This window comes from Arachis hypogaea, chromosome 16, assembly GCF_003086295.3.
Source record: "Arachis hypogaea cultivar Tifrunner chromosome 16, arahy.Tifrunner.gnm2.J5K5, whole genome shotgun sequence".
Taxonomy (NCBI): Eukaryota; Viridiplantae; Streptophyta; class Magnoliopsida; order Fabales; family Fabaceae; genus Arachis; species Arachis hypogaea.
This window is the reverse complement of record NC_092051.1, coordinates 12,473,304-12,494,241: the sequence shown is the minus strand read 5'-3', so window position 1 is coordinate 12,494,241 and position 20,938 is coordinate 12,473,304. Positions and strand designations below refer to the sequence as shown.

The window sequence follows — 20,938 nt, the reverse complement described above, 5'->3', positions numbered from 1 at the left end:
AAGTATCTATTTTCTTATTCTATTAATAAGTAGTTTAATTGTTATGTACATTTATTCTATATAAACGTACCCTTCTCCTGCCAAGTCCAGTTTTAGCTTCCTTTGACTTGTCTCAACATTTGAAGACGCGTGTAATGAGGGAAGAGCTTCCTTTGACTTGTCTCAACATTTGAAGACGCGTGTAATGAGGGAAGTGTATTAGACATCTGCATAATTTTAAATAAAATAAGCACTAACATGTATTATTAATTCAAATAAATGGTTTTTCAGTAAAATACCCTTTTGGAAGTTCCAGAATCATCTTCCACCACCCAAGTAGCTTTGGAGCAATAAGCTCTCAGCACTCGATTCCTATAGAAAGAACTCGCACGATTAAACAATCAGCCCCGAGACAAATAGAAAGAAAGGAAGAGGAAGAAGACAACTTACTTGAGAGGAAGACAACGAACGGCCCACATCTTTGAAGAAGACGACGGAAATCTTAATACCCTCTGCAAAATTAATTCTGTTTTACAAACTGGCTACTAGGTCCGAAGAAAAATTTGGCATACTTACTAATTGATATTTACAATATTTTCTCAAAATATCCACAACTAATAAAAGAAAGTGACTATTTTCTTGGATCGATGCAAAGCTTCATTATAAATGTCAATACATAGTAAGCAGGGCACCACTTACTAGCCCACAATTATAAAATACAGTGATCTAACTGCTAAAGAAAAAGGAATAACATAAGTCTGATGCAATTAGAATAGAAGCAAGCATGCAGATAATCTTTATTAGAATCTGCAGAGTTTGTGCAATTAAAGGAACATGTTCATTATATTATATAGGAAAGAACTGATACAGTATCATCTTCTAGTTAGAGAGTTCCACGGTAGCATTGTATGCCGAAAAAGGTTCTGGTGATTGGTGAAGGAAAAGAATAATGAGTTGAACACTCGGTCCAAAACAAATATTTCAACAATAAAAAAAATCACATTATTGAAGGTTGATGTCTAACAAGACCTAATTTCTATCAAGGTTGATGTTCAATCACACATTTCCAAAAATATTAAGAATGGGGAACGTACTCAGAGAATTAAAGAACTAACAAACACTGAGTTACTAATCAAACCCTCTAGAGTATGCTTCTCAACCATGCACATAATAATATTATTGGCATAAACTTAATATTATTGGCTATCAAAAGTTTTAGGGGCATCACCATAGGGATAACATTATACATTTGCAGTCTATATGCCATGTATGATTGCCTATGAAATTTTATGATCTCAATGTAAAGACTCACAAATCATGCCTAATTTATAAAGCCAAAGAGAAATTATGTTGGAAGACCAATACAACTCATGTTCATGGAAATGCAAGCCAAAAAGACAGAATTCAATATAAAATATCATTATCTTCCCATCTATAAAGTATGTAGCAAGATTCTTGGTATTGATACCAGGCCATAATGGTGCTACTTAGAGGCAATAATATACATTAAGAACCACTATTAAATCTTGAAACTAACAACAAAGAGTAGAAGCAAGCAATCACATCACAATATTACCAATTAATAGCTGCTTCATTACTCAAATAATGATGAACATAACAGAAGGATAACCAGAGATATCTACCTCAGCAACACCCGAAGAGGATCCCAACCCTGCTGAGCAATCCCTGTGAGGCTGTGACCCAGAAGCAAGAAGCACGAGCAGAGGCGAATGGAAAGCAAAAGAACCGGAAGCCCACACCTGTGACGGCGAGTCGGCGACGGTGAAGACGACGGCGGAGAAGACCAAAGGCAGAAGAAGAGAAGCAGAGGTGAGGCCCGTTCAAAGTTGAATGAGACAATAGGGTGCCGGTGCCTGCTCCGGTGCCGGCTGCGGCGGAGACTACCCGGTCGAAAGGAGAAGAGGCGAAGGAGAAGAGGAACTGGATTTCAGAATTTGTGCGAGTTAAGGTAAAACTAGCTCACCGAATCAGAAATTCAGAATTAGGGTTTTTTTTTTAGATTTGGATCTTAATTTGGATCCAGATTTAAAACAGTTTAAATGGATTAGATTAAAACCAAATTATAAAATAAATATAATTTAGTTTAGTTTGGATTTTTTTTGGTTTAAAATTGGGCTTTTTTTAATGGCGTCGTTTTAATAATTATATATATGTAATTACTTTAATCATTTAATGTTTATATATAAGCTAATTTATATCAGAATTATTACTTTATATTTGGATGGTAAATAGTTTTGAAATAATTTATTTTGCTTAAGTTTTATGAGAAACATTATTGTATATATGGTAAAGTTATTAAAGTGGGTATGAAATTATATTTTGCATTATTTGATATTTAATATTGAGGTTAGTTTAATAAAAAATAATTTCAAATAAAAAATAATAATAATTTATTTAATTCAGTATTTATAACAATAAATGAGATTATCATTATATAAATTATTTCATTTAAAATAGTTTAATTTGTAATTATAGTTAATATATATTATCTCTGTTCTACCGCGCTCCACCTCTTCAGCCGGGTCTGCCCCTCCAGTTGTGCTCCCTGTCTTCCTGTGTGCTCACTACTCAATTTGCTTTCTTTTAGATTTTTTTTAACTGTTAATGTTGTTAGTTAATTTGTAAACTGTAATTTTTTATTACTGTATGGTTTAGGATTGTGAATAATCTTAAATAATTGTTGTCCATTAATCTATGAACTGTGATTTTTCATTACTTTGTGGTTTAGGATTATGAATAATCTTAAATAGTTGTTGTTAGTTAATATGTGAAGTGTGATTTTTCATTATTGTGTTGGTTAGGATTGTGAATAATCTTAAATAGTTTATCATATGGCATTTTATGGTTGTTTTTTTTAATTTGACTTTTGAGTTTGTATTTTGAAAAAGATCATAATATTGTGGTTTAAGTAATATTTTTACTTTTGATGATATTTTAAAGTTTATATTAGATTATAATTATGTTTTACTCTGTGGATTTATATTTTATGTATTATTTTATTAAAAAACGATTTTTTTTATTGAACTACAGTCAAACCAATTAAACTAATAAACCAGTAGTTAGAACGGTTTGATAACGGTTTGATTTCAAAACTTTGCTATAATGACAATGTATTATAGGTACAGTAGTTTTTAGCTTTTATTTTTAATTAGGGAGCAGCTTTACAAGAGTGATTATGACTAATTGGCTAACTTAGAGTGAACTTAGCAAATTTCTAGAAATAGTTTTCATTATGGCTTTATGCAATAAAAATGGATGCATTAAATTTATTTGGGATGAAATTGGGTTGGAATTATTCTTTATTTTTTTTAAGTAAAAAATATTCATATGAATAAACATAATTGATCAAAAAACATGAAAAAAATTAATTTAAAATATAAATTCATTTTTTAAACCGAAAATATACAAATTTGTTTCTTAATCAATTTAAAAAAAATGGATAATCAAAATATAGTATATAATATATTGTAAAAAATTTAAAGATATTGCCTGATCAGAGAAAAAAGATAAAGTTACTCAGCTCATATGTATATTTAGATTTACATGTATGTATCTTAATATGTTTTGGATTGGTGTTTTGTATTTTTTGGAGAGAAATTTAGTGGATGTTGAGAGGTAGGGGATGATATGTGTGGTGACTTGTGAATGTATCTATTACCTATGTATGAATTTATACTCTTTTGGTGATTGAAATTTTGTTCTTTTACTGTTTTAGTTGTGTGCTGGATATGGGGCTTGCGTGTGGTTAATAAATAATAATTGGTCTTGCAAATGTTTATGCTTCCTTGCCATATGCTAAATACTTTATTGGTTTATGAATCTACTTGTGTGTCTTTTACTTATCTATTATATTTCACTCAGTAAATTACTATTACCTGAAACCATTTTCAGTATACACCAGCTATAGACATATGGAGCATTGTATGTATTTTCGCAGAACTTTTGACTGGAAAGCCTCTTTTCCCTAGGAAGAATGTTGTCCATCAATTGGATCTCATGATTGATTTTCTTGAAACACCATCTCTTGAAACCATTGCCACTATAAGGTTTTTGTTTATTTGTGGCAATTTTTCTCTTATTTATCGAGGTTTATAACCCCCTCCAAATAGTTTGTGGAAGTTTCTAAAACCCCAAAAAATTTAAGGTGCTTTTGCGGGAGTGAGAGTTTTATGTATGTTTAGTGGAGGTTTTATATTAAACTTTTGTGGGAATTTTAAATCACTTTTGTAGCAGTTTAAAACCCCCACAAATTAATTTTTTAATTTAACAAAAATTAATTATTTTGTGAGATTTTCAAACCTCCACAAATCCTATAATTATTTATTTCTTTTTTATTTAAAATCATTCTTAATCTCATCTCATTTACATACTCTCAAATTAAAAATTTATTTTTTAATATCAAAATTTAATAAATATAAATGCCATGGAGTATAGCGCTGAAAAGTGTTCCTCCTGAATTTTCATTAATAATTGGTCCTTATTGATATAAATCAATAAAGCATTGATTCTTCGACCGAAGAATCAAAATCTAGAGGGAAAAATAAATAAATAACCATCAAAACCAAAAACCAAAATCAAAATTAATGTGGGATAATACACATTTACACAAAACAAACAACAGTGTACAGTGTCACAAATTTACAATTTTTGCTCAAGGTTAACATGGATTACTGATTTTACAATATGGTTCAAAAGTGATGTATTACTTCACCTATTTTCCAGCAACTTGAAGGCTGTCTCAACCAGTGAGTGAATTGTTAGATTGTGCCTGTTCAATCCAACAGTACCAGAGAAAACATTGAAGCTTTCAAGCTCTGATGTGATTTCTAATACACCTTCCAGCACCTTCTCCATTCCCATATGCTTGAAGGTATCTATGTTTTCTGCTTTGTCTTTCATCATCTAAATCGCAAACTCTATGGCAAACCTCCCTATCCTCAGCACCTTTGTTGCCGGATACTTGTGCTTCTTGAGAATATCTACTAGTATACTTGCCAGTTCAACTTCAATGATTCCGGCTTCTTGAAATACATAGCTTGATTCCTGAGAGGACATGAATGTGAAAACATTTGCTGCTAATCCAACCATGACTTCTTGTAGCTTGTTTTCTTCTGATTTGATTGCCAGAAGTATCTGCATAATTTAGCAATTTGTTAAAATTCAATCTACATAGAAACATAATATGAAGTTCACATTCTGATAACACAAGATCATAATGATGAGAGTAAAACTTACTGTTGGTGCTGCGCCCGTAACAACCTTTAGCTGGTTGAAGCATTTTGATCCACTAAAGTAGAGATAACATTAAATTGGGTGCAAAATATCATTAATATACAAAGCAGAGATGACCAAAATCAAAGGAAGATATCATTTTGAATCAAGAATGGAAAAAAGATGTCACTAAAGTAGAGATAACACTCACATCTGACATTATGCCCAACCCAAGAATCTATAAATTCAGTCATGTCAAACCAAGTTCTTAGACATTCAGAATCTATAAATTGTATCAACCACAACTTTCATTGACTTATTTTATATTTTCTAATATTTACTGTTATGTTCTAAGACAATTAACAACTAAGTTCTTACACTGGAGGCATGTATCCAAATGTTCCCACAAGACGAGTATGAAGTGATAAAAAGCTTCCAACTTCCCTAAGTTTAGTTAGCCCAAAATTTGCAACCTGGTGAATTTCCAAAACCTTATTAGACAGTTTTAATATTAGTCTCATCAGAAAAAAGAAAACAAAAATTGGAAAATAATGATTATTGCCAAGAATATTACAATAAACTAACCTTTTCACGGAAGTATTTATATATTAATATGTTAGCAGGTTTCACATCACGGTGGATATAAACAGGAACAGTGTGAGATAAAGAACTAAATGGTTAAAATGGTAGTTAGGCACAAGTATCAATAGAGCTTAAGTGCCAGAGAAAGCTATTAGGATCCTCCATTATACCATGCATATACATAATATACAATAATGCAAAAAATTTCATCATTGATTTTGATCACATACATGTGCTAAACTATAGATATGAATATGTTATTACCAATTCAGATGAAATCTCCATAAGATAATTAACTCTTCCTAATATCCTGCAAAATGAAACCATCCAGAATTAAAAGCTGATGATTAAGTTTGGTACATAAAATTCTTAAAAAAATCATATTATAGAAGCTTACTCATCAAGAGATATATGATATCTTTAATTTCAACTTTGCTGAACACTCCAAAAGCTGCAGATTATAGCCTTGGATTTATATACAAAAATCTTTGCTTGTTATTATTCCTATATGGAACTCACCGTTATGAAAACTTGTGAGAGTTACACTGTGATGCTCACGGGTTTCTGATATGTGAATTTTGGTTAGAACAGAACACAACAATAGAAGAACATTTTATAATTTAGAGCTACCTTTCATGCTGACATATTAATACCTTCATGGCTCCACCACCTCTTTGTTGTTTTGTGGACTTTTTGTGTTGATCTTCACCAACTAGCATTGAAATTTTCATCAAAGGTTTGCAAAATCATATATAGATAGGACCACTAATCTTGTAGCATTATTATTATTATTATTATTATTATTATTATTATTATTATTATAATGTATATGTATGTGGTCCCTTGCCACGTCTCATCAATTTTATTCGTTTGCCAAATGCCTAACTACCATTTTTACTATCTTTAACTATCAATAAAATTATGCAGATAAAGAACTAAATGGTCAAAGATAATTTATTTTTCCTTTTAATTCTGGAAGATTATATAACATTATTAAAGATATAATTGGCTTGCTTTTACTTGGCCTCTCAATTCTGCAAAATAGACTGCTCCAAATCTACCCTGACCAATTTTGTTATCAGAGTTGAAGTTATTTGTAGCCTCGGCTAGTTCTTGATAAGAGAATTCCATCGATTTTGCCGCCATAATTGCTGGAAGGCCAGAAGCACTAGCAGCTGTGGATCCTAAAGTTTCATATTCACCACTGCTAGATGCTTTACAAGGATAAGGAAAAAAGAAACAAAAAGTGTTATTATTATGAATTCATGATCACAACATAATTAATTCATTGAACATTTTAACATTGTGTCATAGTTAATATAACTTAATCAAATAGAAAGAAACAAATAGTAGATTAAGAAGCCTAGAATTTCAATAAAATACAGTTACCATCTTGGGTTGAACTTGATATAAAATCTTCTGTTGGCAATTTAATTTTTTCTTTTTCCTTCTTCTGGAAATATTAACACAAGCACAAATTAATAATGGCAGAACCCCACTTGTTCCAGCTATAGATATTCCAACAGCAACACCTTTAGCTAGACCTGTTTATATATAAAAATAAAAATAAAAATTAATAATTTAAGCTCAGTGGCAATGATTTCTTGTGTTATAGTCATCAATATAGCCAACTTTCTTTGAAGTTCAGAGAGCTAGACCTGTTTTGCAAGAAAAAAAAAAAAAAAGAAAAATGAGAGTTAAAAAGGATAGAAACCAAACATGAAGCCACAAAAGTAAACCTAGTATTCTTCTCTTATTGTTGCTACTTGCTAGTTGCTAGTTGCTACCCTCAATCACATTCACACCTTCCTCGGGAACTAATAATTCAGTTACAGAAATTGTAAGGAAGATCAAATGAGTTCATATGACCAATTCACCAAAATAATATTTTGACATAAATCAGTGAAAGCACCAGATACATCCTTGACTATTTCATTTCAGCATTCTGGAATCTTTAGAATGGTACCCTAAAGTAAGTACTCTTTTCAAGAATTAATATGGTTTCCCATCAGGTAACTATCAAAGATGACAATTATGATTTCCTGTTTTCTCTTCTATCCCTTTTCTTCTAAGGACACGGAGTCCGGGAGAAGGAGATTTAAATTGAAATAAAACAGCTGATTATGTACAAGGCCAAGTAAGTAAGGGCATGCAAGAAAGGAGCACAATTGAATATACCTCATCAACAGAATGAATGTTTCGCTGGTCAGCAGTATACATCAGAACATCCTGTTAAAAGATAAAAAAGGATAAAATAAATTAAAAAGCGAAACATTTCCTCTTACATTGAATCATTTCAATAATGAAATTTTGAGAAATCACTCTCCTTATTTAGCAGTAGAAACCATTTGACCAGAAAAGAAAAACACAAGTGGTAGTAGTGAAAGAGTATAAACTCACTCCAGCCATTGGCATAATTGACATTGGCTGGCCATCCTGGAAACGAAAGAGTCCACCATCGAAATCCTTGCCATAATTATTTAAATAGCACACCACCTTTGATGAACCAAAATTGTCAACAACAGTATTAAATAAAATTCAATAAAAGAGAGGAGTAATGGAAAGTGGAATCCTGACTGCAAAGTGCCGCTGTTTGAGGTAGGGTCTGTTATCATCACTATGACACCCAATGCTTGCACCTCTGCTCCAGCTGTTTGATGATTCATAAATACAATAAGGTAAAGATTGTAAAAGAAGTAACAACCAACAAGCAATTGATGGTCCTTAAGATAGAGTAGTAACCTGATTAGAGCAGTGAATAACAAAGAGCTCGTATTAATTAGAACTCCATAACTTAGTGATGAATTAGTGTTGATGAATTAATACAAACATGTCACACAGAAAAATAAATCATTATTCGAAAATTCATTCATACATGCCACCAGAAATCAGTATCACAATCCCAATAGGTTACAGAGAAAACAGGGTTGATAACCACAGCAGTTCCGGTGCAGAAAACTTCATTAGCTTCTAACAATTCTTCCACTGGAACACCACGCTCCTCTACCTACAAATTATTCATAGACCAAAGTTTCCAATTAACTCTTGATTTCAATACTAATTGAAGGAAACAACAATGCAATAAATCACCTGATAACCCACTCATTCAATGCTTTATAAGCCTACAGCAAACAACATTAGACCCTTACTAGAAGCAGTGATACTCCACAATCCATATAAACAGATTTTAAGTCATGATTTAATCCAAAGAACATGTTTTGCCACAAGTCACAACCAGTATGTGGTAGTGCCAATGAACTCTAACTCAAATCTAATCTGAATACATGTATTCCATTCTTGAATTCTTTCTAATCCAAATAGACACTGACTAACATTTCATGCAACTAGTTCTAGCACACACTTGATTATAAAAATCTGTTAAGTATACTACCATTCAACACAAATCTGTTATAAATACTTTAGTTCCATTCAAATCTTCACTCAAACTAAACATATGAAGTTGAAAAACATTGCATGAGTTACCAATTTCTACCCCGTTTGCATCTATTCTCTCTATGAAAAATAAATGGAAACAGATAACACATGATTAACTATATCCAAGAAACAGATAACACACACTTTGATTAACTATATCCAGAAAATAAAATAAGACACAAGCATATCACTTGTTCTTCAAAGAAGCAAGACAATTTCTTAGTACACCACAATACACAACTCTGATATCTGAAATAAAAGAACTCACCTGCAAGATTCTACCTCTACTTAATCTCAATAAAATAACTTTGTTGTTAACTTTGAAATCAAGGCTGCTAAATTCCCTTACCCAGATTTTAGAACAATCTCAAGTTATTTTAGCCCATTTTTTTAATTTTTTAATAAAAAACTGCCTATTTAAATAAAAAATAAAAAATAAAAATAAATGGACTAGTTTATCTAGCTCAGTGAATTTCTTTTAAATGGACTAAGCTTTCATTTTAGAGACGCACATACTTGATATATAATTAGTCAAGTAGGCCTAAATGGACCATACCAACTTGTTTGATAGATATAAGCAACTCTAACATTGAGAAGTAATACTTACACTATTTTTTGTTATATCTTAACCTATTGACTTTTTTATTTAGAAAATAGTATACAATTATTTTTTATTTTTTCAATTATAGTTTTTTTTATATTGAAAAGTTGGAAGTGTATAAAAAGGAGTATTACTATTGCAAGTAACACAACTTGTCTAATATTAAGAAAAAAGAGAAACCAATAGCACATACCCGGTTCTGAAGATCAGCAAGTTGGTCAAGCATAAACTGAGTCTAAAAAAATATAGAAAAGAAATATACAGAGTTTATTTAGAGAAGAAACCAAAATAATCAGGAAATTAAATACCTGCAAAACTTTAAAGATAGACTAGATATCCAGAGTAGCCAGCAGTAAAAGAAAGTCAAGTCTAATAACTATATATTTAAGCATAACAGCATTGCAAGTCTAATAACCATATATTTAGCCAAGTAAAACACTGCACCTGAATCCCGAGGGCCCATTTTCTCTCGACAGGGATCTGTGGTCTCATTCCTACTTGATAGTCCATATAACCTGGAAAGTGCCCAGCAACTGGAGAAGAAACTTCACTGGAATGATTACACGATTGAAACCAGCATCCTAAACAGTTACATTATAAAACCAAAAATAAGCTTTTCACAATATCCTATTTGAAAAGAGAAAACAAAGAAATCTAATACCAAGAACAGAAAATCTACAACTCCAGCACAAAATCCATAAAACAATCAAGGACAACATCTGAATAACTATCAAGGACAATCTATAACTTTCTTAGTAACAATCATCTGAATAACTATCAAGGACAACATCATGTACATCATCAAGAGACTTCTGAGCAATCTCCATGCACTTCTCAAACAAGTCTTTATATAGATAAACAAAAATCAATACATTCAAATAAAGCATCACTATCTTTATGTAGATATTTTACCTCTCGAGAGTTATAAGCTGATATAGTTAGGTGAGTGTAGTAATTAACTATCACTTTTCAACAAAAAACCAGCAACTTCAGCTAATTACTTTCCACCAAGATTACTAGGAACGTAGAACTATATATAATATTAGCTGCTAAATAAGGAGTTTTGGTGAAATGCACAATAGGATAATACTATTCATTCATATTCATTAGTCAATATCATGTCTTAATCCTTAAACTATTAACTAAAACACAAGATAGAGCCTCCTTAATGTTTTTTACTATTAAGGAGGCAACACAAAACAGAAGCATAACAAAATAAAAAGAGCAAGCTGATGCATTAAAGGAAAGTAATCTGGATTTTAAATATATATATGCCTTTGCCTCAGTCTCTTTCATGTTAAAAGCCTTAGTCAGCTCCAAAATATCTCTAAATCAGACTGATTAAGCATGAAAATGGCAAGTATCAATAGATTATAAACCATGGCAGTTTGTCAAAACATTGAATATCAAAAAGGAAATGGGATTCACAAGTTATAATGCAGTCAGGACATAAAATAAAAAAAAATCAACATAAAACTTAATTAGTGATGATGTCTTGGCATAATTAGAAATCAACCATATATCTTGGCAGCTTCCACGATGATTCTGGGCAGCTCCAGTGATGGTGGAAGACCTTCAGCAGCAGCCAAACAGAAACGTTGGTTCCCACAGCAGTAATGACAGTTACAGTAGCACAAGGAATCAGAACTCAACGAACTGAAGGGGAGAAACAGCTCAGGGCAGTGGACGTTGAATATGATTAGGACGGCAACAAGGCAGTAGCAACTCACCCCCCACTAGTGGCTCCAATCGCAGCAACTCCAAATCGACGGCAGCAGCTGCTTGAACGGCAGCGGCGACGGAAGCTCAGTGACAGTCGTGGCTCCAGCGACAAGCCCTTGTAGCGGTGGCGACAGATCGACGGCTCAGGGTGAGGGAAGCTCGACGGCGCACAGCGACACGAGCACGACAGCGGCTCCTCGCAGCTTCGTGGGTGGTGATGGCGACGAGCCTGGCTTCGACGGCAGCGATCGTGGGTAGCTCCTCTCGAATCTGTCTCTCTCTCTCTCTCTCGTGCGACACGACGGCGGCATTCGACGGCAGGGAGGACGACTTTCCGCAGCTCTGAAGGTGGCAATAGCTGCAGCGGCGCTGCGGTGGTGACGGCTGGGCAGGCCTTTCCTCTCTTCTCTTCTTCTCCCGGGCCCTCTTCTCTCTACAGTGGCTGCTTTTGTTTGTTACGTTGAAGGAGGGTGAGGTTGCGGCTGTTAGGGTTAGGAATTGGGGAAATTAGGATTTTCTGAGTTAATTTGGGGATTTTGGGATTTAGGGTTAGAAATTAGGATGTTACAGTGAGTGGTGATGGCGCAAAGTCTTCTCTGATTTGGGGGTGATGAGTGGGGGTGGCGCAGAGTCTTCTCTGGGTTGGGGGTGGCGCGAAGAAGGGAAAAGCTAAGGTGGAGTTTTACACTTCTATGTTTTCATTTTATTTGGCTAGGTGAATGTATGAGTATCATTTGTTGAAAATTGGAAAAAAAAAATTAAGTGTTGGACATTTGACCTTAGATACATTAGATAACACTTTTTAAGGGCACCTAAATTCTGACGAGTAGGTTACTCTTTGAAAGTGTATTTTTTGGTGTAAAAAGTAAATCTATAGCTCCTAAAATAAGGTTACGCTTTATAAGTGATATTTATAATACCTAAGGCTACACTTTTCAAATAATGCCACAAATGTATTTTCTATTCTCCTACAAAAAGAAAACACGGAGAAAAGCATATCCTATTCTAGGAATAGGCTACGCTTTTTAAATGTAGCCTAAAAAATGTGGCTGAATGAATATTTTTCTTGTAGTATTCTCACTTTTCTTCCTCTTCTAATTTTTTGGTCAAGTTTTTTATTGGAGTTAAATTTGTTTGGGTTTAATCAGAGTAGGTTAGGCACTGGCTATTGGTTTAGAAAATTGGGCTTAGAAATTTAAACTAGTTTTAATTAATGGAGGTTTTATATTCTGCCATAAATAAAATATGTTATAGAGGTTTTCCTCCGCAAAAAATTTCTATAAACAAGCAGAAATCTTATAGTGTGCTAGGGTCTGTTCTTCAGTTTCCCTTCCTCTTTGCAGTCTTGTGTGTTTTAGTTTTTACTCAATGCAACTTTGGTTGCATATTAATAGGTAAGGAATGAGAAAGCTCGGAGATACTTGAGCAGCATGTCCAAGAAGAAGCCAGTTCCTTTCTCCCAGAAGTTTCCTAATGCAGACCCCCTTGCTCTTTGTTTGTTAGATAGAATGTTGGCCTTTGAGCCTAAAGATCGGCCTTCTGCTGAAGAGGTTGAATTCTGAATTTTCATCCGTCTTTGGTTCAGTTTCTTTGGTAATCTTTTATTAACTTGGTATCTTGTGTATGATATTGTTAGGCGTTAGCGGCTCCATATTTTAAAGGCTTGGCCAAGGTTGAGAGAAAACCTTCTGCCAGCCGGTTACAAAGATGGAATTTGAGTTTGAGAGACGCAGGATAAGAAAGGAAGATGTACGAGAACTTATATATTGTGAGATTCTAGAGTACCATCCAAAGATGTTAAAAGAATTTCTAGAAGAAGCAGAGCCAACAGGTTTCATGTATCCTAGATATTGTTGTCTATGGCTGTAGCCAAACTCTTGTTTCATCCTTATTCGTTGCATTTCTTTAACCACTCAATACAATTTTTTATAATTGGCTATTCCCTAAATATCTCTATGTAACAGTTTGAATTAATAACCATAAGCCATGCCATATTTGCTAGCTTTTTCTTAGTATTAAATTCCCCATGCAAGTGGACTTTGAAAGTAGAAGTTCTTTTGTAAATAATTAAGGCTGAATGAGTATTTACGGTTGATAAATCTTTTTTTTTCTATTACTTTACTCGATTGTATGATTGTTCAAACGTAATAACCAAAGTTACTTTACTCTATAGTTTGATTATACAGTCTCTTCTAGTTTAGGTGTCATTGATGATATATCAATGAAGCTTTTTTGGCTGAGTGTTTTGGTTTGCTCCTATAGAGAATCCCTTGGAATTGAAAAAAGGCAAACAACTAGAAAGAAAGTATCCAAACTTGGGAATCTATCATTACAAAAAAGAATTTTGGTGGTTGATGCTAATGCAGTGAACAGAAAAGTTGCAGAAGGTGTTTTACAGAAATATAGGGCAACAGTTACTTGTGTCGAGGGTGGCAGGGCTGCTCTACAGATGCTGAAGAAGGTTGATAGCTTCTCAAGATGAATTACTAAAGAACTTGTAGAGATGAATGATCTGCATCTGCAGTCTTCTCTTTGTATTTCATGAAGCACAGGTCAGTGTGGGCATGTAATAGATGATACATCACTGAACCTGTCCTTATTCCAAGACGCAGCCCTTTAAAAGATTGAAGTAAAACATACTCTATAGAATGAGTAAAGAAGATAAATTCATTTTTGTTTATAGAACGAAGGGAAATGTCATCCTGTAAACTTTCTCGTTTAGACCTTTTTAGTACTTGGCTACATTCTTTCATGCAATTTTTCCCAATAACAAGATGGGAGGGAGGCATCGTTTTATTCTCCAATTGACAGCTTTTTTGCCATTATAATTGAAGATCAAGTTTTGTAAGATATAATCATTGATCTTGTAGTATAATTCACCTATGGAAGTAACCTGCTCCTTTTTAAAGATTATATTTTATCTAAAATTATTTACAAAAATTAAATGGATTGCTTACATAAATGTCACAGAAATTAAATACTCAGGTAGTTATTAGCTATTAAATAAATATCGATCGTTCTTCATTGCCATTATCCCTGAAACTGGCGACATCTCACCCTAAAAAAATAAATCTACATCTCATAACTTTTGTTGATAAATAATTCACAAATGAATCCTCTAAAGTGATCTGCTGATATATGTATAATAATTAATAAGGGAATTTATATTTCCTAAATGCATCCGTATTTTTGCTTGTTGCCTTCAGATGTTGAGATCAAGAGTGAGTAAAGATTTTCCAAAACCTTTACACTTCAAAATTACAAACCACCGCTTTATTATACACCCAATTCCTCTCTATTACACTATTAAAATAAAATGTCGAGCTAACAAAAGTTAAACTGAACAGGTGCAAATGCCTCTTTAATAATGTAAATCTAGGGCAATGAAATAGCACAATGTCCTAAATTGACATTTATTCACATTATAACAGTAACAGTTAAGTTATTAAGGTATTAAATTATACAATTCTGATCTACAATACAAGCATCCTGAAAACAAGGAGGCTAGATCATCCAACAAGAACTTAAGAGAGGGGAAAATAATTCAGAATAAGAAGGAAGAGCAGATCAAATCCACCTGACAACATCCAACATTAAAATCGCATAAAGAATAAACAACAAGAACACGTCTAAGAGCAGCATGTCCCTCGAGAGTGTCCAACCATGGATGGCCAGGAAAGGTCTGTGGCAGATCCTGTACAGATGCATGAAGAATTATTAGAGAAAGGGAGATATAATCAGCAATTTTAACATGCATAAATTAAAAATTCCAATTGTTCTGAACTAACATCAATTACAATAACCATTTGAATGGTCGCATTAATACACCCTAATTTCCCTTTAGACCTTTACAAAATGTAAGACCCTACGCAAAGCTGATACATATTATTCAAACTGTACTGAATATCACACAAATTCCCCTCTTTTCCTGCTCAGCATATACTCAGCTGCATTTTGAAAGAGTTCTGGAAACTGCTTGATTGGCATATACTCACGGCATATACTTACTTTGTATGTTCTAATTACAATAGAGTTTTGTATCATTTTTCTACCCATATTTATCTATAAAGCTAGGAACATTATCTTTATCTATAAAATTGATATATATGCATAATAAAGAAATAATTAATAGTCTACTCTCATAGTTTCCAAAATACCAGAATATCCATGAAAGTGCAATTTTAATGTACACAATATTAACCTGCTGATAAGAAAGCGGGCGTGTATTACTGCTCCACTCAAAAGAAATAGTCAGGAATAATAAGGTGTAAATCTTGCACCTGAGATGAACATTGAACAAGAAAAACAAATTACCATACAATGAAAAATATTGGGCTGTGCCAAACTCCCAATTCAAATGACCTTTATTGCCAAAGAACGATAATATTATTATTAACCATCTTGAGATGTTTTACTAGAGATTCTCAAAACATCATGAGAACCGTCTTTACAACTATCGATGCTACTGCTAGAAAGGAACTTCAGGAAGTCAGTAAAAACTAAAAATACATAACTAATAAACTAACATGTTGTCTGCTACGAAATTCCATGACAAATATTTACCTCAATGAGAAGGAGTCATTGCAAAATCAAGACAAGATCTCTAGCCTGCAGGAACATTTAAAAAAAAGGCCTTGATAATCTAATGCCAACAGTTACCAGGAAGCAAACATTGGATACCAGAATAGTTGTATATAGTAAGTAAAAGAGAACAATACCTGTTCATTATAGAGCTAAAAAACGGTAATGCTAAATTGGTACTGAGAAGTGGGAGTTGAATCTGAATTGGCTAAATCAAACAGCTCCTCAAATCAACAAGAGAGAGTTTGCTATATGAGTTTTCACCGGTGATCAAATTGTTATGAAATATGTGTATTGTGACATTCCTGAAAATGAGGGCATATTAGAGAAAGGCACTTGTCTAAATTAGTGAACAGTGCCAAGGAAAAAAACCACTAACACAGGACAGATGAACATAAAATCGCACAATAATCTTTCACTTACTTTTTACCCCAGAATATTAACATGGTAATAAATTTCAAGAAACCTAAGGTAAACTAATGGATCTTGTTGCTTAATTAGGCCATTATTTTATTACGATTCATGCATTACATACTTCCTTCTTCTATTGTTACTTAACCGAGTCAACCAAGTGCAAAACTATTTTTGTGAAATAAGAAAATTTGTACATATTATAATACAACCTCCTAAGTGCACTGATATCACCAACTACCTTGTGACAGGAAGTCATCCCTGTAAAGAATATATGTAAGCATAAAAATATAACAGAAAGAAAGGTGAGCCTGGCGGGAGGAAGTGAAAAATAAGATCGTCCCACTGGTTCAACTGAAAATTAATTATAAACTAAATTGGGTAGTTCTTTGAAGATGTAGATGTCATGCAGCATTCAGAACATCGGATATTTAACAATATGGACACTTTGAGGTTTATAGCTTATTCATTAAAATCCCCAATTCAACCTTGAAAAGCTAGTTCCGTTAACTATGCAATTATCATTGGATCTAATTAGAATCATAGTGCATGTTTGTCTTGGCATTGAAAAAGTAGCCTAGTTAATGAATTGAAGCATGCAAACCAAGTCTCAATTCATTTCAAATATGCTCAATAAAATTGAGCTGAGCTATGTCCCAACTCCCAAAGCCCAAACATGATTTTAGCCTCAACTTGTGTTAGTAAGGTAATATAGTTTGTGTTTAAAGTAATGAGCTAATGATACATCCTCTAAGCCATACTAATCCAAATTGCAACTGGTATAATAACAAGTTTGAAAAAAGCACTGAGGAAACTATCCCTTTTCTCAAAAAGCACTAAAACCAGATATTAGAAGTTTTATTATATATGCAAATAAAAGTATAGAAATAATTATATTTTTGTAAAATTTTAAGAAAAATACTTCCAAAACAATTTAAATGAGCATCACCATGCATAATAAACATGGCTAGATGGAGGCAACAGGAATATATTTTTGTAAAATTTGTTCAAAAAAAAGACTTCCCAAATAATCAAAATCTGCATTTCAAATTAGCTACATCTTACGTATACTATGACAAATGCTACTGGCATGCTTGTTATGAGCTGTGAGTGAGTGAAAGACCAGTTGATACAGTGAAAGTGTGAATCGAAGCAAATTTCTACTTTGTAACAAAATCAAGTACTATCCAACCTAAAAGGCAAATCACTGACAATTGTTGAACTAATCACAAACTAGGAAGACCTAAATATAACTGGACAATTCAAAGAAGGAATGAACAACTGATCTATTATAAAAAATTATCAATTAAGTTACCTAGCTTGTTCTGGGCAATGAACTGGCGTCTCTCTCCCCACTTTACCCAAACCTAGAAGCATTCAATTTATTTTACATGAACAAAGTGTTGGATTAACAACTAAATAAACAATGATATTGATGGAATCATCAAAGAAACCACACCTTTAAGAAAATAGATAATGAGATATATGGAAAGATATATATATGAATGGTTCATGCAACAGATGAATTTGAGCAACATAAGACATAGCATACTAAGATATCTAGGACCTAAGAGGTAAACTATAAATTTAACCATGACAACCAATCCTTTAATTTCATTGTTATAAATTATCTTTGCAATTAAAAAGGCAAATTCAGCCTGTGCATCTGCTTTCCACCAACTTTAAAAAGGGAGATATCCATACAAGTTCTCAGTGAGCATGAAACAATAATGACATGTATCCTAGGAATTACATCAAATAAATAAGTAAGTTTTGACTTTAACGGAATTAGTTTGTTACCTTGATTTCTGACTGAATAAATTAAATTTTTGGCAAAAAAAAAAGAAAGAATGCATTATAAAAGAAACCTTAATTTAAAACAAAATATATTTCAACTCCAAGGAAATTTTTATTTCTTTCATTGTGGTTCATACAGGACAGTTTCATCAATCAGTTAATATCTTATCTGATTCATATAAGAATTTATTGAGCTGACAACAAGCAAAACCTGTGTTTATAAAATGACCGGGTCATATTCCAATGACAGTCAAGAAATCAGATATCAAAGTATTAAAAAAAAAAAACAGGACCTGCTTGAACAGATGCACTTACAGTGTAGTTCAAAAAATTATGCACTTTGGAATACTTTTCAATAGAATTGCTAAAATGAGAACATAGACAATAATTAACAACTGATAAATGCTAAAAAAGAAACAAGTTAACTGCAGGGCACCCAAATTTCTTAATTCAGCCAATAAACTTGAAAACTATCTCTTCTTACCTTTGAATCAAGGCTTCAAACCTTCACTATCGAAATTGAAGGTGATAGAATATAATGAAAATTGAACATTCTATAGCAAAATTTTCAGCTTCAAAACCATAAAATCAAAATCTCAAACATGTAATCTGCATAAACCAGGCACGACAAAGGAACAAAAAAAAACAATCACATTTGGAATCAGAACAAATCACACACACGTGAATGGCTGAACCCCAATTGAGTTTGAATCACAAACCAAAGATCCGAATGACTGGGATTTCTTTAATCCCAACCCAGCCACGTGCATGTCCACACACATAAGATCTGAAGCAATAACGTCAATTTGGGAAAAATATTACAATGATTTTACCGACAATGATTTATAGCAACATTTAGATCAGAAACAAAGTAAATTAATTGGTTAGCAATTCAACATCATCTCAAAATACAAGGAGAAGGAAAATTTGGAAAAGACAGAACAGGGGAAGCGACGATGCAGGGACTCACCAACGGACTACGGTCTACGGTGACTCGGCGACGGCGAGGTCCCGAAACCAGAAGACGACGAGCGACGACGACCCGACGAGTTGCTTCTATCGTCGGCGACGAGGATCCCAGGGAAGGCCGCGACAAGTGGAGACGCCGGCGAGTGTGACTGAGACGAGATTCGAGTGAGACTGAAAGAGACTGTAGTGGGCTAGTGTGAGAGAGAAGAGAGAATTTGGAGAGAGACGTTCTTTGAGAGAGATGTAAGAAAATCCAGGGAAGATGAAGAACACTAGAACAATACTTCTGAATTTTTTTTGTTCTTTAGATGTGTTTTTTTTGTATGAATGAACATTAAAATTAGGGTTTATGGATGAGTATAATCATGTACATGAATAATCAATCAGATATTATTTTATTTTTGTTGTAAAATAACTAAATAAATAAATAGCTACGGATTTGTTACTCCCACTTTTACGTGGGAGTAAGGTTAACCAACATAAAAATATTTATAAATTAGACCCCGTTTTTTTGTTTTTGAAAAAACCAATAATTAAAATTTGCCTTTCTGTTTTCTACTTTTTACACATTTTCTTTTTCGTTCAATCAAAATTTCTAAGAGATGAATCAGTTACCTCTGCTAGGGTTTATCATTCATTCTTCACCCTTCTCCATATGAGACAATCCTTTTTAGCATTCCTCCTCCCCCCCTTCTCTTTTTATATATTGGAGCTTTGTTCTTCTTCCTCACTACTAACTCCGGTCTCGGTCCTTCTTTCGCACATCTGCACTTGCGAACTACTCTTATAAGGTTTTATTTTATTTTATTGTCTTTTCTATGAAAATTATGTGAATTTGGATGCTCTTGTTCTGGTAGGATTTCATGATAAATTTGAGACTCGGTGCAAGTATAACTTGTACCTAACTCAGTATTTCTATCTATGTAATGATCTATGTAAATAGACAATGCTTGTCCAGTCAACTGTAACAAAAGTGAAATTCTTCAATGGATTTTGCAATAATTTTTGAGTATCCATGAACACATGTTTCTGACCAGTAAAAATTGATGAACTATTTAAAATTGTTTCTCTTTAGTTGACAATGGCATAAGACGGTAAGCATTTATGAGGAATGCATTTCATGGCTTTCACTTGGTCCGTGAAGCATCCACCCTTATATCCGGAACATGAAATTTATCATGCAACATTTTAACTGGTGTCTGAAGTTTCGATAATATTTGGTAGTATTTGATATAATACAAATGTTCTAGGAATACTGGTTTGAAAAAATCTTGAAAATGGGGTGTGAATTGTAGCAAGAGACCTAAGTTGCTTGTAAAATTTGTGAAAATTTAGATGTTAATAAAACGAGAATGATGTTAATATTTTACCTTCAAGATGGTGTAAGATGGTGTTCCTTTTTATAAACTTGTGTTTATTATGATGAAGTGCATGAAGAAGCTAGGTTGCAGTTCCTATATTCTTTAGTTGTAAGAAAGTATTGAGTAGCACTTTGTTTCTTGTTTGTATTTCAGAACTTGTACCTCTGATTTTTTTTCCATTATTATTTTTTTTGTGCTTAATTTGTGACATGCTGTGATTTTTAGGATTTTTTTTGTTTTGACAGAGGATATACTCATAATCTGAACT

General features: G+C 33.1%; 1 protein-coding gene and 1 long non-coding RNA gene across 2 annotated transcripts; both read right to left on the bottom strand.

Annotated features, from left to right (window-relative positions):
• Window positions 1-4,558: 4,558 nt before the first annotated feature.
• LOC112756660 (uncharacterized) lies at window positions 4,559-12,340 on the bottom strand. Its single transcript, XM_072221559.1, has 12 exons — window positions 12,323-12,340; window positions 11,560-11,984; window positions 11,346-11,485; window positions 10,274-10,410; window positions 10,023-10,064; window positions 8,669-8,800; window positions 8,194-8,443; window positions 7,972-8,022; window positions 6,191-7,451; window positions 5,590-6,103; window positions 5,236-5,287; window positions 4,559-5,133 (listed from the first exon to the last, which is right to left on the bottom strand). The coding sequence occupies exons 1-7, from the start codon at window positions 12,338-12,340 to the stop codon at window positions 8,411-8,413; spliced, it is 927 nt and encodes a 308-aa protein (XP_072077660.1). The 3' UTR covers window positions 4,559-5,133; window positions 5,236-5,287; window positions 5,590-6,103; window positions 6,191-7,451; window positions 7,972-8,022; window positions 8,194-8,410.
• Window positions 12,341-14,940: 2,600 nt separating this feature from the next.
• LOC112756447 (uncharacterized) lies at window positions 14,941-19,670 on the bottom strand. The gene is made up of 6 exons (XR_003179339.3): window positions 19,311-19,670; window positions 17,859-17,910; window positions 16,270-16,437; window positions 16,115-16,159; window positions 15,753-15,831; window positions 14,941-15,245 (listed from the first exon to the last, which is right to left on the bottom strand). It is a non-coding gene; the product is annotated as an uncharacterized lncRNA (long non-coding RNA).
• Window positions 19,671-20,938: the final 1,268 nt, after the last annotated feature.